We start from the raw sequence: 25654 nt of genomic DNA, 5'->3' as shown, positions 1-25654 counted from the left end.
ACAGCTTATGCCTCCAAGAAGCTCACGCACAACTTTCTCGCTTCTGCTGGCAAGGTTCATCATCGCACAAGGTTCATTATGCACAAATATTCGTAGTTAAATGGGTGTTTGTTTGGTTTAAAGGTGGAGCTTTGAACGGCACTTTGGCTTCGCCGGTTGATCACTTTTTGCAGACGCTTGTTACGCAGAAAGTTTCCGACTCGCTTTCATTCCCACTGTTTACATCCCTCAGCCTTTGCTCGTGCTATTAAACAAACGATGGGCCTTAATTGCGCATCATTCACCTGTCGTCTCCTCTCGAGGGACGGGCTCATGAGCAGAATCGTCAGCTCGGGTTTGCTCATTTAGATTCCTGTCTTCTCGCTAGTCGCCCGCGTATCAAAGACGAATCTACTTTGAATCGTCAGAAACCTTTCTAGAAAAGTAGAAGGAGTTTTGGGTCAAGATGTATCCGGTAGCAGTCGGGTTAATTTTTCACCCTTGTCTCCTGCTAGAGTTGCCTACAATGATTTTAATGCTTTCTAATCTGCGCTATTTATTCCTGACTTGCATGCCAGTCCGGTAATTTCAAGCGAATCTGTTTTAATAAAATGTTCCGGCATTGATGTATTTCATCGTGTCATGTGGAGTTACGCTCAGTCACGTGTCTATTCTCATATTAAGGGTATGTAAACTAAGACGTCTCATGTCATATCTGTTTCCCCTCTCCCGCTTTGGCTGCGTTTAGCCTGACTGGCTCTGCCGTGGCGCGCCCGCTGCCGCCGCCACCGCCGCCACCCGCCGTGACATGACAGCGGCCGCAGCGCCACGCTCGGTTTGAGGTAGAAAAATATCAGTCAAGAGACGCTTTCTTTTTCCGCGCGAGCACCCGTGCGCGCGCGCTTTCTCATGTCTGATGGTATGTGAGCTTTCCGTACATGAATATTTGTGCGTCGATGTGTGTGTTTGTATATCTGTGTGTGTGCGATCCTAATGATGCCTTCCTCCTCTAGCCTATTGGGCTGTCAGCACAGTGCTGGTGACTGTCACACACAACCCCCCCTTCTCGCCGCCCCTCCAAATCTTGCTGAGATAGGTCATTTTTCAGTGTCAGGACAGACGATTCTCGTTGGCACCAGATAGATCCGGGACACATTGGACTCATTACTCTCCGTTTGCATATGTCTGCCTCGTACAAGAAATACACAAGGTGACGGTTGCGGGAGGCTCGAGCCGAAAACCTATAGAGCTCCTCGGCGCTTTGTTTCCATTAGCCTAATGCGGCTGCAAAATGTGAAAGAACTGTCCGGCTCCTCGCACGAATCAACGGCTTATTAGCAGCGTGGCATGAATGCACGGCGAGTCCAAGAAGTGAAATCATGTGCAGGTTTATTATTTTATATTTTTGTGTTTCCGTCTCTTTGCATACGTCTAACCAAATGTCCCGTTGCCCTATCACCGTTGCCAGCCTCCCTCACTCTTTCCCTCCCCACCACTCCTCCTTCGACTGCGTGGGTAGACGTTCGGCAATGCGGAGTAGGTGGGGGGTCAAGGCCTGTGCCCCGGGAGTGTGGTATTTTAATCTGGGCTATTTGTAATGACAGGCCTCCTCTGAGGGGGCAGAGGAGTGGCGGGTTGAGAGGCTCTGACAGGTTCTAATCGCTGTCAGGAAAAGTAGCTGAAGAATGTACCAGCTACAGTACACGCCCCCCCCCCCCCCCCCCCCCCCCCCCCCCCCCGTCCTCACCCGTAGCTGTTCTCCTCCGTGTCTCCCTGTCTTTCCCCTTCTCCTTTTTTGACCCGTAATGTCGTAAAGGCGAGCGAGAGATATTTGTCTCGAGCTATTTTGTTTTCTTTCTTTATTTTGGCTGGCATCCAGGAGCCGCTATACCTGCCAGAGTCATTCCTCACCCCTTTTTTCTCCCCGCTGCTGATCCATAGACCTCACCTTTCTCTTTTTCCACTGCTGCAGAAAGTTGTTGTCAGTCCTTGAGCTTTGAAACTCAAACCTTGTGCAGTGCGTGTTGTGTGCAAGCTTCTTGGGTTATTGTGTTTGCCGGAGCAAATTGGCCGATGTGGGTCGACGGAAAAGGCGGAGAACCGTATTTCTTATCTTAGAATACTTCAGATAAAACGACTTTCCTTTTGTCATACGCAAATAATATTTATTGTGCAATCTTGTAAAGCAAGCAACAGCAAAAATGTACTGGAAATTATATTAATTTTCATAAATAATTGTCTTTTTAAAAGTCTTTTTTAAACAAAACTCCCATCCTGTTTACCAAGTTACACTCCTCTGTTAATTGGTTGTCTTATTTGACCCAATTTATTAACCTCTTTCTTAATTTTCCTCAAGAGTGCTATCTTCAACACTTAACTTACAAGAATAATTATTTTTCTAACTTGTTTTAATAATAAACATATTATGTAGAATGACATCCGATACACAATTATTCGTTTCCCTTCTCCGGGACTTAACCATCAGCAAGTTAGCACAAACCTGAAAGTGCCTCAGAGAAAAACAAGATGGCCAATAGAACTTTTCAGGTTTAACACATACTTGCTGCTCTGCCTCTCTTCTCCTCTGGCACAGGACAAGGGTGGCCAAGCTTTGCCCAGGTACCGTCTGTGCCATTGGCGCTAAAGCGAGGAGAAGCTGGCACACTTTGGGCACGGCTCCGGCCCCCTTCTTCCTCAAAGGCTCGCCTCGTCTCCTCTTCTTTTTTCCCCCCTCGCCGGTCCCTGCTGCTCCGTAGCCCAGGGAGCTCATTAGGCCAGACTTCCTCTTCATTTAATCCATTTTTCATAGCCTGAAAAACAGTCCCTGATCTTAAAAATCCTGGCTAATTTAAGCCTGGATGTTGGGGGGAAAGAGTGAAAATATCATGGAAGAAAAAAAAAAAAAAAAAAAACAGGTCCGTGTGTGCTTTTTCATATTTCTGATGTCAAAATTAAATGTTTTTATAGAGTAGTGGTACGGACAGAGTGGGAAGATGCAGAACCAGCACTAATATGAACAGTTCTTGAAGAGAGTTTTAGACCCCTATAGACAGAATCCTATTCCATCCACTCGGTCTTGTGGGAGACCAAAGTGTTAACTTGGCCTAATGAAAACATTGGTAATAACACGCTCCCTTTCCGTGTTCCTTTAATTATGTATCTCCAACTGGATACCAGGGGGCCCCTGAAGGATTCCAGCTCCACTTGTTGTGGAAGTGGAGTTTCAGTTCTAGCTCGACTCCTAGCGGGGATGATCTGTACAGAAAAATGCATTTTCCTGTCTTGTGCTTGTTCTCTCCGTGAAACTCCCTCGCTCTCCCTCTAACCTCATTTAATTCCTATCTATCTCACTTATGTATCGATCAAGAGAAACTTTATATAAATATAGATTTTTTTTTTAAAACAAATGGCCAAGTATTGGTATTTTCCATTGAAAGCAGTGCAGTGCTTTTAAAAATACCACTGTACATGAGATGATTGAGTCGCCCCGTGCTTCTCTAACTTCTCTATCCACATAAACAGAGCCAAAGTTAACATCCTCAAAAGTTGTCCAAGGCTTTGTCCTTTATCTCTCTCTACGAGGACAAAGGTTTTTTTTTTTTTCCTCTTCCCTCTTCCAGGAAACCATCACAGCATTAATATACCTCCCAGGTATAAAGTGTTGATGAGTGCCTGTCTCCTCCGGCTGACACTTATTTCACCAAAGGTCTCAGAGCAGGGGGAGAGGAACATTGACAGTAGGGACGGGAAAAAAAAAAAAAAAAAAAAAAGAGCTGTGTGCGTACCCAGCCATCGGATGTGGTGGAATTGTTAAGCAGTCTCGGCTGCCCTCTCGTTAGCCTCTGAGATGCCTGGTGACAGAGGTGAGGCAGCGGAAGTTGCGGCGGGTTGAGAGTGGGAGGGTCAGCGCCCCTAAGGGTACCGTGCCATGGCCGTGCCAGGCCGGGACCCTGTGCCACCGTCTCCAGTGCCTCCTCTGTCAGCGTGGCCTATGCCCCAGGCCACGGCAGAGAGGGCACATTGGGGGCTGTCACGCGTCGGCCTCAATTACAATCATGGGGATGGAGCACACAAAGACTACCCACTGTCACGGCTCACATTGCATTTGTAATGCCTCCACTGTACATCTAATCCCTCGTGCAAATAGAATTTCTTTTCACTTATCCCCTGCAAACCTACATAATCATACTCAATGCACCTAAAAGTGTTTGATAGGAATTCCATATTTTAATTCACTCTTAGAATATTGTTCTGTTTGGCATTGGTTTTTATGGCTGCATTCACTGGGGTTTTCTGTCTAGCCTTGCTTGCAATAGAAAACCATCAGAAAATAGATCACACAGGCACCTTCGCATACATTTCATCTGTTAAGAGATACACGAATCCCTTCCCTTCCGTCTTTTATTTGCCATCTTGCTCAGTTCTTTAATTCTTTGCAGGAAATCTGATAAAATAAAGTCTTATTCAGCCTTAATTATAATATTCTTCTCCACATTAAACCATTGGGAGATGACCTTAGAGCTGCCAAAATGACGATCTATGCCATATATATTCAGAAAGCTTTTTTACTGTTTCTTTGTCTACCCAAGTTCAAGGTGTCCTGTTAAGCTCTTCTGAACCAAAATGCGTCCTTTCTTTCTCTCAAGTCTAACTTTAAACTTCTTTATTTCTTCTTTACGCTGGATGTCCAATTTTACTTTAAATAAAACTGCATGAGAGCTGCCCCCTAGTGGTGAAAATGTCTAAATTGGCGTAATTGCTTGAATTTGGGCTTTGGCTAGTGCTAGTGTTTTTATTTTTATTTTTTTAAAAAAATCTTTTATTAGATTGAGGGTGGACAGTCTACATTTTTATAACTCTCAAATGATACGTAAATTGTGTGGATTAGCCACGTCAACAGGCGTTATGGTCATTTGTTCCTGTCAAACAATATGGCCATACTTGTTCAAGAGACAGGAAATTAGTTTATGGTTGGTAATCGTGTCTATTGCCAATTATTAGCGTGCATATTGTAAACACTGGGCGACCGCTCTTAGTTGGGACTCTTAGAATACTTCTGCCCTGTATTGTTAGAAACATATTCTGTCTTTTCCTTTGACCGGATGCAAAGCTGTTACACTCTCATGTAGTATGTATGTACTACATGCAGTTGCTCTGCGGCGTTGATTGATGTTGTTGCACCGTCTGCGCAGAGTTTGAACTCGCGCATGGATACTCCGTCACAATAAATGCATTGAAGGCATTAGAGTTGGTTATTTTTCCTTTGGGTGTCTCTGGCTGTGGTGGCCACATGCTGGTCTGCACACAGGATCCTCATACTTATGTAAGGAATCAGCATATCAGTATTAGATTCTCTCTATAGGGTGTTGTAGCCGTGCCGGGCTGCTGCTGTTCCTGTCAATCACGGCGGGGTGGCATACCGCCATCCTACCCCTGAAGAGAAAATGACACCTGGCTAAAAGAACCACTGTGTGCAAGGGAAATTTTGTTCCACCTCCTGGTGACCAACTTGTCTAAGGAACATTATGGCGAGATTAACTTTGCCAGATGGCATACATTATTCATGAGGAGGATATGAAAGGTATCTAAGGTTGTGTTATTACAGACTTGATGACTCTTTCTCTGGGTCTTTCTTTTTTCTCCACGGTGTTGCCGAACCCATCTGCATACCATGAAAGTCCACAGGGAGCTGCACCAATCATAGAAACTCTCCTCTACCCTATTGTCACATTCATCAGCTAACTTCAAAAAAGGAGAAGGCAAATTATTTTGTTCGGCAGCTACAGTGACAATGTGTATTGCTCTGTTATAGATTAAAAGCGAAGAGCTTGCTCTAAAAGAAAGAGAGTCGGAGACAAAAGAGAGCGACAGGCAGAAGGAGGAGGTGTGAAATATAAAAAAGAGACGGCTACAGAGTTGACAATTGAGTTATAATATCATGTCCTTTATGAATAATTAATTTGATGGTACTAAGGCCGCTTAGAAGGCAGATTAAATTCGTTCTGCCATGTCTTAAAACTTAGACACGCTTCATTAGTGTGGAGGATGGTGGCAGGCTTGTTGGGTTTTCACTTAAGCTGTTTTAGTTAATGACGAGGAGCAGGAGACACTCGTCACCCGTGAAGGTCTACATCATGAACAACTTCAGATTCAGCCCATGTTGGTTGCTCTGTGTTTGCTGGTCAGCTGATGGTTGTGTCTGTTTTTTTTTTTTTTTAATACGGTATAAATCCAGCCGATGCAGGTGTTCAAGCTGAGTAGCAACATGTCTGAAAGCTAAGAGAGGAAATCATTTAATTACACCAAAACGAAAGATTACCAAGACTCTGCAAACCTTGTTTTTGGAAGAAAAAGCTAAATTTCTCCAACAGCATCTGAGAAGAAACTATGTATTGCTTCCCAAGACTTGCAGGAGAACCTGGTGAAGATATCACCAACTATCAGTAAAGACTTAATACTAAACAACCAAGGACTTTATGCACGGGAACTTTGCTGTACTCTGTTCTTGGATCAATGAGACCAAATGCAACAGTGGTGTAGTGGTTAGCAATGAACAGGTTCTGGGTTCGAACCCACCGGCCTTTCTGTGCGTCGTTTGCAGATAACTTGGTGATCATAGCTGTAGTTGTGTACGTGAGCGAGAATGATTGTTAGCTCTTTGTGTTGGCTCTGTAATAGACTGGCCTCTTGCCCAAGGACAGCAGGGATAGGCGGTTACGGAAAGTGCATGAATGAATGAATGAATGAATGAGACCAAACAGGAAACTGGATTGGCAGCTGCATGGACAGCTCGAGGAGGACAAGGCCTCTGTGGTTGGGTCCATCTTACTGTTGCAGGAAATGGTAAACTTCTCTTTGTGACTGGCACCTTGGATCCTTTCAAACGACACGCTAATCCTTGGACCTTTCACACATTGACAGCAAGCATATGTCCACGTCAAATGAATACACTTGCGATAGTCTCAGTCCTTGGACTTGATTCTTATTGAAAGACCTTTGGTGGAATTTCAAGAAAGCAACAACATCATGGAATCAATAAATACTCTTTTTGAAGAAACACTTTTATTTTATTATTATATCTTTACTGCTATTGATAAGTTCAGCATTTTCTCAAGCATCATTCATTCTTAAGCTCTTTTTGATTATTTGCCAAAGCTTTAGTAGTCTGGGATTGAACTAATGCCGGCACATTCATAGTTCAGTGTTAAAGCAACACGCTCTAAACTGTTGAATAAAGAACTGATACTTGCTTCAATGTACTTTGTCAAAGTAGTTTGTAGGTATAGATCTTTTCTTTCACCTCACAAGGACCTGGCTGTCTCAGTCCTCATGTTTTAAGTGAAGCTTGTACTTGACAGACCGTCCATCAACTTTCCAACGCGAGGCCTTCAACGAAATGAAGAACGGAAAACTAAGGGAAAAGACTAAAAGTTCTTGAGGATGTAAAGTAAGCACAAATGAACAATATACACTGTGCACAAGAGCTTTGACTCGTCATCACATGTCGTGCCGTATTATGTGTATTCACAGTGGCAGCTGACAATAATCTGCCTTCAACTCTGTGGCCTCGGTCATTGTTAAATGAGGCACATGATGTGTCTCTCTGTTGTGAGTCCCCTCTGTGTCTCATTCCCTCTATAATGGCAGTATTATTTTCCTTTTACCCGAGCGGGGAAGTGTGATGGTATTAGCCCCAAAGTAAAACAAAAACTTCTGTCTGTGCTGTCCGTCGGGGCGGCCGCGATGATGTAGCGCTGGGATAAACGAGCCCACTGTTGCTCGCTCAAATTCAATTTTGAGAGCACCTTAGATTTGCTAAAAGAGAATTTGATGTATCACGTGCCTATGAGAGAGCAACTATTCCTGTAGTAGTCAATTATAAAACAAATTTAATACTTCCAATGTAGAAATTACATCTTAAAGTTATGTTGTAATACAAGAAAGCTGCTTCAGGCGGCATGAGTTTTAAGAAAAAGCCTTTCTTCATGTAACGTCCCCATGAATTCAAATTCAGTGTTTATATGTTTTTATAGACTATGTCTTTCACTATACACCGATCAGGCATAACATTATAACCTTCCTGCAGAGAAAAGAGGCTGTGCTGGTCTCCTTAGTGCAGCCTCTTACCATCTTTAACACAGTCCAGGCCTTTTCATTTTTCAGTTTTGCTTACCCTTTCCTCAGCTCACGAGTATTAATGAATTCAAAGTTTGAGGAAAGTAATCTTTAAGCGTTTCCAGCTGTCAGATCCTGTCAGTGCAACCACTTCTATTGGCCTGCGCCTTCCACTCAGGCTAATGTTTGATGCCTCACTTTCATGCCTTCCCTTTTCTCCGTTGCTAAATTGCTCCCGACAGTTCCATGTCCCCACGGATTGTTTGTTTGTTTGTTTTCAACCACGCTTCTTTCACACATCATTGACGTAATGAGGATTCGTTTAGTAAGCTGTTAATGGGGGAAGGGAGGGCGTGGTCCGTTGCTTTCTTACATCCAAACGAGATGAGTAGGATCACGAGTCAGGTGGCAATCTGCTCGGGAAGTACTGCGCGCAGCGACTCCAAAGCGATGCCGAATCTTTTTCGCGAAAGTGGTACACTCCAAATCACTTAACGGGGAACAGCTGGGCAGTCGGGCTGCAGAAGGCGTCACATCCTTATCAGTTTGAGCAGGAGCGGTGATCAAGCATCGATCAAGACAGTCTGGAGGCTCCTTTGTGTTCGCTTCACTCGGCGTTTGCATCGGCTCTGCGGAGGAGTTGGGCGGGTGAATCCAACAAAGCGCATTTAACGAGCCGTTTCATTCATTTAGCGACGAAAACCCTGTTATCAGTGGGTGTCGAAAAGTGCTAAATACTCCTAGCGCTCTGCAGGAAAATAGAGGGAGGCTCCCGACAGGCCCTGTCAAAACATGCAAATGAGCTTGAGTCCGATTTTGACAAACGTAATTAAGGTGTTCCAATTCAGGACATGTTAATAGAGACGACTGTGGGCCTCCCCCAGGTCTTCACTAATCATAAAACCTTAAAGCTTTTGTGTGTGTGATTTTGTGTGTTGCTGTCGGTACCCCCCCACCCACCCCCCCAAACCCCCACCCTGGCCATCTCCCATTTTATTGGATAATGAACTGTTGTGAAGTGTTAGATCTCCTTTCGCGGTCTTTCGCTGAGTTGGAGTAGATAGGCAGGCAGGCAAGAGCTGCCCGAGGTGTGGTGTTGTACAGATAATTAAAAGGCAAGAAATTTGTGTTTCGCTCTTTGATCTGCCTGTCAACTTTCTGATTAGAGACGTGAAAGCCTTTAATCAACAGTAATGCGATGATTAACGCGCCTAAACTGTTGAGAACCAACTAGAGGAACGTCAAGCCTCTCTTTCCTCCCCCCGTCCCTCCCACCCCTCCGCCTCAATACGTATCGCTCCTTGAGTCCATTTCCAAGAAAACTGGAAAAAACTTTTCTGCCTCGCACATTTCCGCTAATGGTGCTTAAATCAGATGTCATGTTTGATTAGGACCAACTGACTAGTGGTTTTCTGCTACATATATCTCTCGCTAGTTTTTGGCGTGGACAGAATGTGCTTCTATTTAATTTTTTTAACTGAATTTTGACCCCCCCGGTTTAGATACGGTCGTAATGGTATTATGTCTCTTTATATGCTCAGGCGCCATCATTTATGCAGCTGCTAAGCTCATAATAAATCTAATTATTTAAAATGTAGCACTTAAACTCTGGATTTATTATTTAGGTATTACTGTGGTAGAATAAAGTTTAATGTAGTAGTGTTTTTTTTTTTGTTTTGTTTTTCTTTTCTTTCACAATTTTTTTTAAATATATTTTAGTTGCGGCGTGACCAGCGCGATTGTGTGACACAAATGTCAGCGCTATGAATAATGCATGCGCAAATTAGCTCGTTCGGATATGAGTTTTTAATTCTTCATACATTTTTTACAATTTTTGACCAAGTTTAATCAACGCATAAATAAAAAAATAAAAAAATCATTCCCCAGTGCTGGAAATGGAATTAATAAGTCCGCTCTGTTTGAGCTTCACAATAGACCAATCGGGAAACGAGTCCTGGTGGAAGAAGGTGTATAGGCTGACCAGCCGTCTGTAGAAATTCCCTGTTTTTTTTTTTTTTCTTCTTTTTTTAATTGAAGGCCTCAGAAAGCGTCGCTCCTGCCTACACATTGTTGCATGTGGGGCAATCACAGCAAGCACCCAAGTCCATTAGTTTTCATTTGGATGGTTCAGTGAGACTGGTTGATTAAGTCCAGGCAAATTGCTTGTAGGAACCCTCATTCTCCACTCACTCCTCCTGCTTCTCAGCCCTTTGCCACAGGCGGGGTTGTCGTTCAGGTTAATTTAATCTGGTTTGTTAAGGCATTTTCGACACAATGGCTTTGTGGCTGTCGAGATGCCTTGGCACGGCCCGCCTTCTTCGCCGTAGTTTATTATCGCAGAGAGCTTTGCATGTGAATGCTCTAACTGTATTGTTAATTACACTAACAGCAAATATTCAGATTCCATTGTGAATGACCCACGGGAGGCGGTGTAAGATGTGTCTGGCCGTGTCAAAGAAAGTTTCTGCAGCTGTGTCCGCGTGAACGTTTAGGCGTGGATAATGTCATAAATGTAAAACAAGCTATTCCTTTCCGAGCCTCATCAATTCTCATTGAAGGAGGGTGAAGGGGACTTTTTGCTGTGTGGAAAGAGGGAGAGAAAGAGAGAGAGGGGGGAAAAAAAAGAACGAAAATGTAAATCTGGCGATCGGAGAATTTGACTTTGAGGCTGAGGTGAAGGGAAAAGAGGAGGGGGAGCTCAAATAGAAAGAAAATGTTGCTTTCAGTTCTCTCCGCCCCGGCTCAGCTTTAAACAAATGGATCTATTACCAGCTGCTCTCCTACAGGCCCGGTCATTTATACCCATTAAACCCGCGTCTTATCACCCATAAGACGGCCTTACGTCTCTCCATCCACCAATTGTCTATAATCAGCCATTTAAAACAGCGGCGGAAATTTCTTTTGTGCCCTGCTCCGGTCTGACGGACAGGCAAACGAGCCGGGTGGAGGAGGAGGGGCTGGGGGGGTAGAGGAGAGGAGAGGGAGATTTTCCTGCGGAATGATGAATAAGCCAAGTTGAGTGGCTGACTAACAGAGATCTGTCTTAATCAGAAGTGATTTGTCAGAACAGGAGCTCTGCGGGGTCAGGGCACAGGCGATGAATAAAACAGAGCCTGGCGGAGTGAAGAAAGGCCCCAGAAATCCACCCTGACTGCCCACCGCCGCTCAAACACATGCAAGGAGAAGAAGGGGCCGACGAACGGGCTAAGTCAGGCCGGGATGGCCCAGCTTTCGCCCCTGCCCAGAATATTCCATGTTTTAAGTGCTTAATCGCTTGAAAGATCAGCATAGTGCCTTACCTGCTCTGTAAGTTCTCAATGCCAACGCTGCCTGGAAATTGATGTTAAACGTGCAAGGTGAAAGAACGGACTTTACTGTCCTTCTTGCACTAAAACAGTTGCTGATTAACATGCGGAAAAGTTTCGTATTTTTCTATCACAACATCACCGACCCCCCCCTTACCCCTTAGATGCTACATGCCCCCCCACCCCACCCCCTTGCGACCTAGCAGTTGGCACCTCTTTATTTTGAGCTAGCGTGCAGTGTGAAGGCACTAGCCTCATGGCCTGTGGGCTCAGCATTACAAATACATCCCATTGTGGGTACATCTTTGATGGGGGTGATGAAAGTGTGTCACCAGGCAGTTGTAGACTTGAGAAGTCCTTAAAAAAAAAAAAGCTTCTCTGGAAGTGTACAAAGACAGGTAACTTTATTCACCTGGGAGTCACAGGCGTATAAGTTGACTGCTGTACTGTGTCTATGTGTGAGTGTGAGAGAGAGAGAGACAGAGGGTTTGAGGGAGAGAAAATGTGTGGTCTTAACATTTATCAGGCTCCTCCTTGCTTCCCCTCAGCCCTCCCGTGGGTTTCCTTACCCCCGTTTGTTGGAGTGTGTGGCTTGTGTCCGGATATAAGTGTGTGTGGTAACCTTCAAAAAGTGGTCTCAACTGCTTAATGAAAAGGAGCTGTGCCGAGCCTCAGAGCACACCACTGTCAGGTCTTGTACCCCTTCGGCTCCAGGGACAGAGGGTGCGAAGCGAAAGAAATGCATCACAGAAAGACGGACAGGGGCCCCCCCCTCAGACGCTCGGTAACTGCTCTGAAACAGCTTGTGTAAAATAGATGATGCCTCCAATTAAATGTGTCCACAGACTGGAGAAAGTTAAAGGCTGCTGCCAGAGTTGTTGGCTTTACGCTCAGTGTTGTCCTGAGTCTTGCACACGGATATTGACTTTTGATGATTTTTACATTTTATTCAGGCATATACACCGATCTGCCACAACATTAAAACCACTTACAGGAGAAGTGAATAACATTGACCATCTTGTGACAATTCAGTGTTCTGCTGGGAAACTTTTAGACCTGGCATTCATTGGTGTGGATGTTACTTAGACATGTAGCACCCACCTCGACCAGACCAGACACCCCCACCCCATAGTAATGACACTCCTTTAGGGCAGCAGCCATCCCCAGCAGGATGCAGCCTGACACAGGCACACAAACAAAAACGCTTTAGGAACAACTCAAAAAAACATGACAAGGTGTTGACCTGGCCTCCAAATTCACTAGATCCCAAACTGATCAAGTATATGTGGGATGATCCACAGAGGCCCCAAAGCCCCCCCACTAACAACAGACACCACAGGACACCCTCAGAAGGACCATATCCATTCTCTGATGAGTCGCAACTGTTTTGGAGACCTACACAATATTAGGAAGGTGGTCATAATGTTGTGGCTGATCTGCGTGTAAGTGATTACAGTTGTAGTACATAAAAACAAAACACATAAGCTGTCACTTTACAACTAACGAACCGGCTGTCGAGCTGAAATAAAACAGAGCTCGTCCACAGTTTGTGTATATTTTAAGGAAATTAATCCTAACGCCGACATTATTTTAGTCTCCGTCTAATTTGTGCCTTCGACGTTCCTACACAAATTATTTTCTGCAGTTACATTAGAGGGACCAGTTAAATTAAGGCTCTCTGGTGCTGATGTAAATGTAATGTAATGGAATAATGGGCTTGTTAAATGGACCTTTGGGGATGGGGATCTTTAACAAGAGAGTCAGAGCAAAGCCTCTGGGCCAGGGTTATTTAAATTGTTAATAGCTGTTTAAACAGGAGGGGAATATTTTATACACTAACGAGCAACAGGTCAGGGGCATTAACAGCGAATAATTTCTCCTCTGTGCATTGTTTTTTTTTATTAAAAAAAAAATAAAAATCAACTGTACATTTTGTATGTTAAATAAAACCCACACACTTGTCTTGGTCATAAAAATTCTGTTTTTATTTTCGTACAAATTTGAATATGTAAAATGTGACCGCTGTGGAAGTCAAGCTCTTACGGACCAACATGTGATTTAAGCTCATGTAATCGTGAGCTCAGAGCTTAGGTAATGGTAAAGCTTAGGTGTTGACAGTTTAACGGGCTTAAGGCTCATTTAAAGGTACCGCGGGACCATGACGCCGTAACCTACGTACGTAGCCTACGCCGGTGCGAGCCATTCAGACTTGTGCGCTCGTCGTCAGTCTGGCTCGCTCTCTTACAACGCCACCCAAACACTCTTGTTTCTACTTCCTGCTTCGCTTTCAACAATGGCGACTGAGACTTTTGCCTAAATTTCGCCGAACACGAGTCGTACAAATGTTTGTGTCTCCGAACCTCCTCAGTTAACCTTTCCTCGATGTGTTCCATCTTTATTGACAATCAGTTTGAAAATACTGTGGATGGAGAAGCAGCTTTTGCCTTCTGCGTCGTCGTTTACATTTCTGGGGAGGTCCACGCCAGTTACGGCGTCAACTCTTCATTTGGGGAACCTTTCATTAATCTTACGTGTTGGCTTTACGTCAATATTTGTTGCACGGCGTCGGCTTCATTTTTCCTCGTAACTAGCGAAGCCTCACACAGAACACTGGTCAGCGGGACTTAAGGAAGACGAATGTGCATGTAAATACAAGACAAAGTGTGAGTGATGCATGATAGATAATAAACCCTGTACGTTCCCTCGGGAGACGACGTGTCAACCTCTGTCGGCTCAGCGTCTCTTCATTCCATCAAGGGAAAGATGAGATAAGTTTCCGAGGGCTTCCAAAGACCATTCTTAACTACTCCTCATCACGGCTATCCATTCAAAACCCCGCTTTTGAGCACACCGCCGTGCCTTCGCTGCGATATGATGCGTTTTTCTTTTAATTACATTAAGGTAATGTCACTCGGCCGTTATTTCCACTCAGCTGAATTTGCCTTTTGTTGAGAGACCGCAGAAAGGTCTCCCTCTTGAGCAAGGTTGCGCGTCGTGGCTCTCTTCCAGCGAGGCTCGTGGAGCGAGCGAGCGCGTTCCTTAACAAAGCGCTCACTGTAATTGTGAAGAAGTGTATGTTCCTGTTTTTCTTCAGCGGCTGTGACGTTTGCAGAGGGCAGCCATTCACCTGTGGGTAGTCTGCACAATGCCGCGGTTTAGAAAACACGCGGCAGTGGATGTTTATAGTAAGGGCATTGCTAAAGACACTCACTCAAGTTTTATATCGTTCTTTAGATAACACCAGCACTGTGCTCCCCGTGGCGTCCTGCAGTACCATATTGCTAAGTGTACTGCCAAGGCTATTCATCGCGTCCTCCTATTTTTTTTTTTTTTTTGGTGCAGTACTTGTCTGTATTTAAACCTTAACAAAACCCTAATTACAAAACATACAAACTGTATGTATTGATTGCGCAAATATCCACAGAGGCCCTTTCTCCCGCTTCCTCATCCATCTTTTTACACGCTGTAAACCCTTCCAATAATGCACTTGCCATCAAAAAATACTGCTGCAGTGCTCGTCACACTCATTTATTTAAAAAAGAAAAAAAAAAAGCCACCACTCTGACAGAGACGGATCGATGTGCTTATTTGTCTCTTTAACTGAAGATTTCCGCTTCAACTCCCTTCCTGTTTATCCCTTGTTCTTCTCCAATCGGGACGGGGGTGTCGGGTGGGGGGGTGGGGGCTTGTATTTTTATGGTTATTAATACCTGCACTCAGTCTTTTAATCTGCCCTATTTGTCACATGTGACTGTCTGACTGCACTGTTTAATCTGGGTATCCTTCAATCTGTCTCGTCCCAGATTAGAAATTAATGAAGGCAGGAAGAGACACATTTGAGTCAGTTACAGTGTAGGGGGTGGATGAGGGAGGGGTGGGGGGTAAAAGGGACGGGATGGATGTGAGACGAATGTCGTTCATTTGACAGTGCTTTCTCTTTTTTTTGTACTTCTCCCCGATCCAATTTCTCTCTATCTTTCTATCTCTTCTCTTGTTTAGCTGCCAGATGTAGCCCCTTTTATTTATTTTTTTTGCACCGTCTCCCCCCCCCAAACAGGCGCTCAGCACGTGGGCCCTTTGGTGTGCGGCACCTGTGTAGTGTAATACAGTCAGCAACTGTGTTGTTTATTCCGGATTTGTTTGGTGCGCTTGAAAGCCCGTCTTTGATCCGTGCAAAGATTCTTCACTTTTTTTCCTTTTTTTCCCTGATTCATCCTCTGCCTCCCTCATTTTTAAACACTAATGCTGCAGCAGTGTGGTTAAGTTGATGGCATCATTGGGTTTTTTTCGGCGGGAGGGGGGGAAGGCGGGCATCTTATTTAGTTTATCTTTTTTTTTCCTCGTGCTTTTGTTTTCCTCATTTTCAACCCAAGGGACGGGAAAATGACAGTGACCACTGACGAGCTTGTCAGGTGCCTTGCTGGGGATGTTTTTATAATTGTGCCTTAATGCGTTTACATCTGCAACTGACGAGAGCCGTTTAACAGGGAACGGCTTAATGAATATTGCATCGGTAGAGTGGCCCTCAGCGGCAGGCTGGATGCTGGGGTATTGTTGTCTACAACTTTATGTCATTTTAAGAAGCTTTGACACTTCTCAGAGTTACAGTATTCTGCTGTCTGCCTGCTTTACTCTCCTAGATAATGTAGTCTCTGCACTAGGGGCAGCACGAGTTTATTTTATTTTTTAAAGTCGACTGTTTTGTGATGAAAGTCAACTCGATACCGACTAGTCTCTGATGACGTCGCTAGTAAAAACCCAGTATACATATGCTGAGAACAGGCAGTTCATGTGGTACATACTGATATGTATAGCCTGTATAAAAACATGCAGCCAGTCAGCACCATCAATAACATTTAATAGTACTCCACAGTGTGTTGTTAGATGGGATAGTGTAGCAGGTATTTCTCTGAAGCTGAAGGTCTAATAACTTTATCAAATAGTTGATGTGCAGCCTCCTTCTCTCTGTTACCACAGGACGTTTGATGAAGTTGTTAACTGACTGCCGCTCCTCTGCTAGCATTAGCGTTAGCCTTTTCAGATGCATTGCAGTAGTACTTCAGTTGTATTTCAGGACTGACATGTCACGGTAGTATGGGCTTCATCTTTAGTTGAAGTATTTCCACACACTTGATGAACCGCTGCTAGTTTGCCGCAACGACCCACTGGGCTCCTCACCTGTCTTCTAGGAGGCGTCCATGTTGTTATTGTCACGTGATCAGCGACTAGTCGACTTGATGCTTAAAGCATCAAAGTTCTAATAAGACTCAAAGTTCTTCAAACATTTACAGCAGTAAAAAAAAATAGAAAGCGGTTTTCTATTTTCACTCAGATGTATTTAGGGTGGGAAATATACGAGAGGGTTAACCCAGGCAACCAGAGACTTGGGCACCCCAAATTCGGATGGGGCTTAATTGTACAGAATATCACACGCAAGCATGCTCATTTCATTTAAAAGACTCACGGAGTTGATAAAAAAAAAAAAATCTCATTATTTCTACTCAGTTTTGATGGTGAGAAAGGCAGATAATTAGGTGAGTTATATTCTTGGATCCAGACTTCTCCAAAGGGAGCACAAGTCATTACAGTTGATTCTGTCTCTATATGTTGTGGGCATTCCAAGAATATGGATAACCGAAGAAAAGTCTTTTCCCAATTCATTTTTACTCATTAGTTTTGTGATTCATTGAGTCGAAGAGTTTGCCATTTCGTTTTGTCACCCGGTCGACACATGTTGCGCCTTCCTCGCACTGAACGTTCTTCCCTTCTTCTGCAGAGCAAGTGGGACAGGAGATCCTCTCCAACCTGCACACTGACCGTGAGAAGATACAGCGAGCCAGAGAAAGAGTGAGTACACACCTGCCGTCTGCCTGCACGTATACTCCTGCATCTGTTCTAACAAGTGTTTGCGAAGCCGCAAGGTGTGACAACTGGTTAGCAGCGCTGACAACATTTTCCACTCCGTGCACGGGTTTGTCAAGCGAACACGCGGATGAGAGTCGACACACACTAGTTTGCACTCCTAGTCCACAGAATTGTATCGACATGGTACCTAAAGTGCCTATGTATGGATAGCACTGTTTCGCATTTAAGTAGATATTTTAAGCCGCTGGTATCATCTCACATTTTGAATTTGCATGTTTTTCTTTTGCGTTATTAGAGTTGATCAGCTTACTTGACCTTTCTACGGGACTTTCCCCCTTTTTCTTCCTCTCCCTTGAATGGGGCTAACTTTGCCACCTGCCATCCGTCCTCGCCTTTACTTCTCAGCACTCCTCTCCAGTTTCACTCTCTCCTTCCCACTCTCCCTTCGGAGAGGCCAGCCAATCCTTAGCGCCTGCCTCTCCTCGCACACAGCTCAGCCAAACAGACAGGTAGGCAGAGACAGAAAAGACCAAACACAGGAAGGGGGCCCAGCCCTGTTGGCCCTCTCAACGCAGAATGCTTAAAGATCACAACATGGCAGTGGGCCTCGCGCAGGCGATTTCAAAGGAAATCAAACATCTCCTTTCAAAACGGTCCATGGTGTCTACTGAGAGTACCTGCTCTCCCTTTCTTTTGCTCTCTCTCTCTCTCCCTTCTTCCCATGAGTCTTCTTTGCTTAACCCCCCCCCACACACGCACACACCCCGCACCCACCACCACTTCCACCACTACCACATGCACACACACACATCCACACACACTGATGACTTTAAAGGCTGTTTGTGGGGGGAAAAAAGGGTAAAAGAGATGTAAAGACACAGCATGGAAGGGCTGGTTAACGGCTCTTTTGCATTAAAGAGGTGGAATGTGAATTAGCTACAGGTTCAAGCATACATAAAAACACATGCAGACGCACACCTACACAAAACCCCTCGGCCTCAGCGGGAGGTGTGGCCTTTTGTTTTGCTTTTATGGTACAAATAGAAGTCAATGGAGGGTTTCGACACTGGGTCAGAGCAGTATACTCCCGATTCTGAACCACGCCAGGGGATTGAAGAATATAGTTCAACCATTCTCCATGAAGTGTCGCTGGGAGCACAGTGCAGGAATAAGGGTTGTTGAATACGTCAAATTATTTTAATGCAGGAATAACTTATTTCAGTGGGTAAAATAAAATTAGGTTCCCCAAATAAACACTGACCTTTGCATTGTTTTGCAGCCGTAAATAATTTGAGGCCTCCTTTCATAACTGTGCAGCTTCAGTGCCAACACTTACCTGAACTAATTTAATAGAATGAGGGTATGAATTTATTCATTTCAAATCGCAGATTATTAATTATTTAGAGCATGGGTGTCAAATATATGGCCCCGGGGGCCAAAACCGGCCCGCCAGAGGATCCAGTCTGGCCCTTGGGATGAATTTTGCAAAGTGAAAAATTTACACTGAGGACATTAACTGCTATTCCTAGGGTTCACACAGTTTCAGTAAGAGATGTGGACATAACGCAACAGAATTTGCACTTCCGGTTAATTGTAAACATATTCATAATGTGCTTCTTTGCTCTGAAACAAAGGGAAACATTCTGAGTTGTTGTTATTTGTAGGTTAATACGCTATTGTCTTACTGGTCGGGCATCCTTAAGATCAAATTCATAATCTAAAGGAACAAATTAATTATTTCTTTCCCCCTTATTGTAGTCAACCTGCCAACTTTAACGCTCAAACAACAATAACATATTTATTTTGATCTTATTATTCTCAAGGCTGAACTTTTCCCTTTTTTCCCCACATTAAAATGATATAGATTAGATTTATTCTGAATTTTAGACACAAAAAAAATGAATTTCTATTAATTGTGTATGTATTAATGTGTCTGAGAGTCAAAACACGAAAAAGAAACATTAATACAAACACCTCGGTCTCGTTTTTTTCCATATAGGCAACCACGGTTAATTTTAGACCCTCAGCTGCACTAAAATTTCGCTTGGTTTCCATTTCAGGTTAAAGAGGAAGGCATAGGATTTGGTGAGGGGTTGTGTAGAGGGAGGGAGGAAAGGAAAGAAGGAATGATTCAGAGAGAGATGTATTTTGGGAGAAAGTGCGAAGCGTCTAGGGGACAGATCTGTGGGTAGAGGCAGACATCAGGCAACTGCTGGACTTGTTGTCTTTGCCAGAGGGCCCAAACCCCAGGTCCCCCACCTCCTACCCTGTAACACATGTATCCTTGGCTCTGGCAACCTGCATCACACCAGCCCGGGCTGCCAGAGGGTAGGAAGCAAAGATGGAAGAAGAGGAAGAAAGTAGCAGTAAAGGAGGGGTGGGAAGAGAGGGTGAGTTGCGAGCGAGAGAGATGAGTGCACGAGGGTTGCTGCAACCAGAGTGAAGTATTAAAAACAAAAAAAAAGAATACGCTGATTAAAAACATACCCAGTAAGGGCTGCATTAGTGGGAAAGCCATTATTATCTCACAGAAAGATGATGATGAATGACTCCCTGCTGACTCTACTGCAGAGAGAAACTCTCAGCACCCCCTCACCCCCCCATCCACCTCCAGAAATGTGACTACAGGTACACGATAGTGGCAGCTCACTCAGTGCAGCGTCAGCATTTTTCTTTACTTTCACACTCACACCTTGTTGGCAACGTCTCTGCCAAATCCCTTTTTTCCTGCGAAAGTCCCTACATCTGATAAGAGGGTGGAATGAAAACATTCCTATGACCCCTGAGGGGGGGAAGGCAGAGATAGACAAGAGAGAAAATGGAGTAAGAAAAGAGGAATATCCAAGGCAATTAATCCTGAATGGCCGTGATCGTCATTTCAAGGGTGCCTCCAAGGACTCCCCGTGCTTGCTATGCTCGCCAAAAGTGAAGACTCTTCTTCTCAGTCTTCTTCCTATTGTAAGACGAGCAGAAGGCCACTTGAGTGACACATCGTTCCTAAGCTGTTGACGGCTCCTTTTCCAGTTTATAGAGCTGCTTATGTTTTGGTAAATCGGTAGCTTCGTGACTTTAAAAGGGGGATTAGAAGAGAGTTTAATAGATGCTTGTCTGCAGACAGGTGCTATCTTAAAGGTAAAACAGCAGGCTTCTAATTAAACGATCTCAGATTCACGTCTCTGGCTCGCAACCACAGACTTTGGGCGAAAAGTGTCAAACATGAGAGGTGTCTGTCTCTGATTGCATGCCGCCGTAAGGCCACTGTTGCACGTCAGTGTTTTATAACGCTGTTTGCTCAAAAAAAAAAAAAAAAGACGGAAACTAATACCAGACTATTGAATGTTCTGTGCCCCACAGCTGAGAGAAACAGACGCCAACCTGGGCAAGAGTTCTCGAATCCTTACCGGCATGCTGAGAAGGTAAGCAGCAGGTAGGGACACTGTTTCTGCACCTCTTTGTCTGCGTTGTGCTTTAACAGTGTTGTGACCTTGTGGATGAATGAATGGGGGAAAAAAAAATAATGATCGTAGTTGATAGCTTATTGCATTCACCTGTCATCATCACAGTTAAAGGGCAATTACCATTTTTTACAACCTGGACCTTATTTCTGGCACAAAATCCGATTGTTTACTCACCCGTATAACTTTGGTGTCATTTGGAGTCATTCGGAAGATATTTAGCTCCAGCGGAGCACCGTGTATATCCATATAGTGGGAGTGAATGGGGCACCGAAACGCAGCCTCTAAATAACGCATTATCTGCCACGAAACTTTTCACCAATATTTTCTTATGATACGCTAGCGCTATTCCCCGTTGAGTCCGGACTTACCTGTTATCATCATCCGAGGTCTGTAGATTGACCTACTAACCTCTGACCTGGATGATGTCATCTCTGAGCGCCGCGCACACCCGCGATGGTCGGCTTGTTTACCTGTAATTTACAACAAACTGCTGCACGTCCGCGAATAGACAACAGGTAACTCCGGACTCAACGGGGAATAGCACTAGTGTTATCATAACAAAATATTGGTGAAATAAATGAGTTATTTATGAGTGGTTGCGTTATTTAGAGGCTGCGTTTCGGTGCCCCATTCACTTCCACTATATGTATATGCGCAGCACTCTGCTGGATCTAAATATCTTCCGAACAACTCCTAATGGCACCAAAGTTATATGGGGGAGTAAACGATCGTATTTTATGTCAGAAATAAGGTCCAGGTTGTAAAAAAACGGCAGCTGAATTTTATTTGGCTAAAAACTACTTGAGAACAACAGTTATTACTTGTGATATGTGCAGACTCTTTCTGTGGTTTAATCTGAAAGACTTTAAGGGTTAAGTCGTTAACAACTATGTCTGAGACTACTAACAAACAGTGTGAATGGCCGTTTGATTGAATGCCTGGGGTAGAGTGAGGAAAAGAGTGGCTGAGTATAGCATCCTGCAGAGGAAAGAAGAAAAAACAAAAAAGAGACTGGGAAAGACAAGAGCGCGCTGTACGTGTCTCCATTCTTTTATTCCCTTTGCCTTTGTTTTCCACAAAACGCACTTACAGCCCCGTATCCAACTTGCGGTCTTTGTCTCTTGCCAGTTCATGCACGAGGCAGCCCCCAACAATCACACAAACACGGGCATTCAAACGCGGATATTTCAATAGGCCCTGCATTATCTTATGCACCCGCCTCCTAATGCACACAGTCACACCCATGTACTCTCTCTCAAACACACACACACACACACACACACACACACACACACACACACACACACACGGTAATGTCTTGTCACATCTCCATTTCATAAAGTGCCTGTGTGTGTGCTTACCCCTGAACCGTGACGCCACGGTTTTGTTTCCTGCGCCCTCTTGTTTTTTTTTTCCTCTTTCCCCCTCCTTGTCGCCCGCTGTGGATTTTGATTAAGAGTAATATGTAAATGACACAGACTAAATGTAAAATCCTGGGGGCAGGAAGGAAGTGCCAATTGAAATAGATGCTTCAGTGCCCATAGACAATTTGGAGGGCGGCTCACAGGGCGGCCGGCAGATACTAGAGAGGGAAAGGCCTGAGAAGGGCTGTGACGCCGACTGTAACCAATATTTCTGCATATGTCTCCATTTTGTCAAGTCTGATTATGGGAAGAGGAGGGAGGAGGAGGAGGATCGGGGGGGTCAGCTCGCCTGGCATGTCACCCAAAGCTGTCCAGAAATCATTCATCACTCCCTCCTCCTCCTTCTCCGCTTCCCTCCACCCCCCTCTGGTGCTGAAGTAAATAACACGCGCTTATTTCAATATTATCATATTAATGTTAAAGTTCAGCTGTCACCTAATGGGAAGACTTAATCAGACGTAGCATTTTAGGAGGCATGCTGCCACCCCCCCTTTACTCTTCAGCAGCCCCCTCCTCCCTCCCTCCCTCCCTTGATGTGCCTTAGCTCCTCTGGTTAGCGCTCCGCTCAAATCAGGATTTATGAGGGCTTTCCAAAGCGGGGCCCGGCTGCGAGCCTCTTCCACTACTGCCTGCCTTTCTGCTTGATGGGAGCGCCATAACATGTCCCCCTCCCCACCCACCCACCTTCCTTTGACAGTTTTCTTCTTTCAGTTTTTTCACACTTTGAATAAAAGAAAGTGTTTTTATTGTTTTAAGGTTGTGTGCTAGAAAAATCTAATCTGAACGCATTTATAAGCAGATATGCAGAACTGAGAGAGGGAGGGGAAAAAAAAGAAAATAAAGATCAGGATAGTTCAAAGACGTTCCTTCCTCCCACCTCCTTTTAGGAAATTGTTCCTCATTTTCCCATTTGTTTTGTTATCCCCACCCGACCGCCTCCTCCTCCTCACAGCTTTTTGATTAATTGTGTATTTGTTTTGCGATGTCAGAGCAATCAGAGTTGTTGTGGGAGTTGGTTGCCGGTCACTTTGCCACACTCCGCTTGTTTGCAACAAGCCACAGAAGCAGTTCAGTGTGTAAAGGACTTCTACAAATAGGCGAGTGAAGTCTCTGCAACTTGAGACCGCAGACTGTACATAAATATGGACAATGCGTCCCCCACTTCCTCGCATTGGTCCAACTGATGCTAGTTTCCCGGGGATACGGGCGGCGCCATCTTGCGAGTTTGGAGCCAGAGTCCGAGCAGTACGGTAGCCACGATATTGATGACCCGCCCACACTTCCTCACTCACGTTTTCATTTAGTTAATACTACGCTCTGCTCTACCTCCACCAGTTGCAAAGAACTGCTGGATTACACACGGTACTTTAAATTTATTTTTCTATTCTTTCTTGGTTGGGATGGCTTCATGGAGTGGAATTGCAACTGGTCGTCATTATGATGTCACATCCTGTTTCTATAGCGTCAACTAAAAAATTGATACTTGAGGATGCATCGGTATTACATTAACTACTGAAAATAACTGAAATCATCCTTGAAAAAAAAAAGTTATTTGACGTGTATTTCAGTGTTTTAGTTCGGCCCAAGTCCCTCCCACTGACCACAGAGGGGGTGGAGCTTATGACCTATACTGCAGACAGCCACCAGGGGGAGCTCTACTTGCTTTGGTTTCACTTTAAAGGAGCCATGCTAACATCCATGTTTTTACAGTCTATGCTTGAGACATAACCCAGAGGTGGACATAAATGTAGGTAGATTAATAGTCAATGCTCTGTGTAGTACTTTTTTTGTTTCAGATTTGGCTAATTGCTGAATTCAAAGCTGATATTTAGTTTTTAATTTAGTGTACATCCATAACTTTTTTTTAAAATTGCCATTGACCTATGATAGAGGCAGCCATTTTAAGCTGATTACGAACCGTAAACATGCCAGACGACAAATCCGACTGGAGCAAGTGGATCCGCAGGATAAACCGTGTCCTCTTTCACTGTTGCCGTAGTACCCGTTAAACTCACACCTCTTCTCGCCTCGTGTTATTTTTGTGGTCTGGCGGTTTTCACCCCTGCTGAGAAACAATTAGACACCCATTTAGCTGGCTGTCATGCTTCAAGAAAGCCAATTAACTTAAAGACTCTGTGAGTATCACTTATTGTACGAAACGCACACGTCTCAAATAGCTGTTGCTTTGTTGGAGAGTAAATTGTCACAGATTCCTGATGGGTGAAACTCGTCACTGCCAATCAGGGTAATTAGTACAAAACACTGTTGATAATTGGTTGTGTCGTAAGCTTATAACTAGTCTCACAAAACGCTGCCTCATGTCATCATATTCATACTTACTTATTCCACAATTAGATTGCGTTTGATAAACATGTGTGAATGACTGAATTGTGAGAGGGTTACAGCTCACAGTGTGCACCGCCGTCCCTGATTAGAAAGGCCACACGGACGGTAGGGCTTCACACACAAACAAAACGGTCTGCTGCTACACAGAACATCTCGAGCACCTCGCCCACCACGGTCCGAGCGGTTGGGGACGGGATCCAGACCCAGTTAAGACCGCTGGGGCGCCGCGGAAGGAGGGGGCACAGAGAAGCAGCGAAAGGGGAGGACGTAGGAGGGATCGGGGAGGAGGGCAGCGGAGGGGGCGGATGTATATTTTGAAGCAGAGGGGTTGTCTGCTCTCGCTGGCAGCTGATCCCACATGCAGGTGGTCGACTCAGTCGCCAGGCAGATCAAAAAGTCAAGGCCCCGGGTGGACCTCCCTTTGAAATGGGAATGGGGCCTAGATATCAGACAGAAAACATAAGCAAGCTCCCAGCCACAGAACAGCTCCATATTCATGGCAGGGACTGGCAGTAGCGACGGGCAGGCAGGATGGACAGCGCCTCAGCCTTCAGAAGAGGACTCATGCGCACTCCGGACACTGATTAAGAGATCAGCCTGTAAGCTGAGGTGAAGCTGATGCAGTAGCTCACGGGCTAATGCTGCTGCACTGCTACCGAGACCCTAACTTCCTGTCCAGAGCCTTGTCTTGACGAGCCGTCTCAACGCGTGGCCAGGATCGCTCCTCTCATTTTACAGTAGCTTCACAAAGCACGGTACATAACAACACTCTGAAACCTCCTACTCGGACGTTTCTCTTAGATCGATATTAAAACCTATTCATACGACTAACTGGCAGGAAGACGATATTTACAACTCATTCTAGCCTGTAGGAAAAATAAATCTCCTTGTGATATTTGCTGCTGGAAAGTTTTTATTTTCATTGTTTGCTCGGCCCAGTAAATCAAAGTGCGAGCAATATCTAGAGCCAAGAGACCAAAGTGCAAGGCCCGGGAAGAAGCATCTAGACAGAGAGGGGGAATTTTTTTATTTTGTAACATCTGTAAGTTTTGCTTCTCTCTGTTATTGTTGGCGAATACATGTGTACACTGTGCTTTCTCTCTGGATCCATCTCGTTGGAATATGTAGGTCACATAATTAATGGGGTTCAAGTCTTCCAGTG

At 44.7% G+C, this 25654-nt stretch overlaps 1 protein-coding gene across 3 annotated transcripts in view; it reads left to right on the top strand.

The window, feature by feature from the left end:
- vti1a (vesicle transport through interaction with t-SNAREs 1A) overlaps positions 1-25654 on the top strand; it is a 111624-nt gene that overhangs the window by 54494 nt on the left and 31476 nt on the right. For 2 of the 3 annotated variants that reach the window (XM_084567354.1, XM_084567353.1), the window contains 2 exons: positions 17176-17246; positions 20619-20680. In XM_084567354.1, coding sequence (XP_084423480.1) covers positions 17176-17246; positions 20619-20680 — 133 coding nt within the window. Of the gene's footprint in view, positions 1-17175; positions 17247-20618; positions 21699-25654 lie in introns of those variants that run through there. The other variant, XM_084567355.1, reaches the window with a different exon arrangement.

This window comes from Chelon labrosus (genome assembly GCF_963514085.1).
Source record: "Chelon labrosus genome assembly, chromosome: 19".
In the NCBI taxonomy this organism is placed as follows: domain Eukaryota; kingdom Metazoa; phylum Chordata; class Actinopteri; order Mugiliformes; family Mugilidae; genus Chelon; species Chelon labrosus.
Note: the sequence above shows the minus strand (reverse complement) of the source record. Positions and strands in the feature narration are given on the sequence as shown.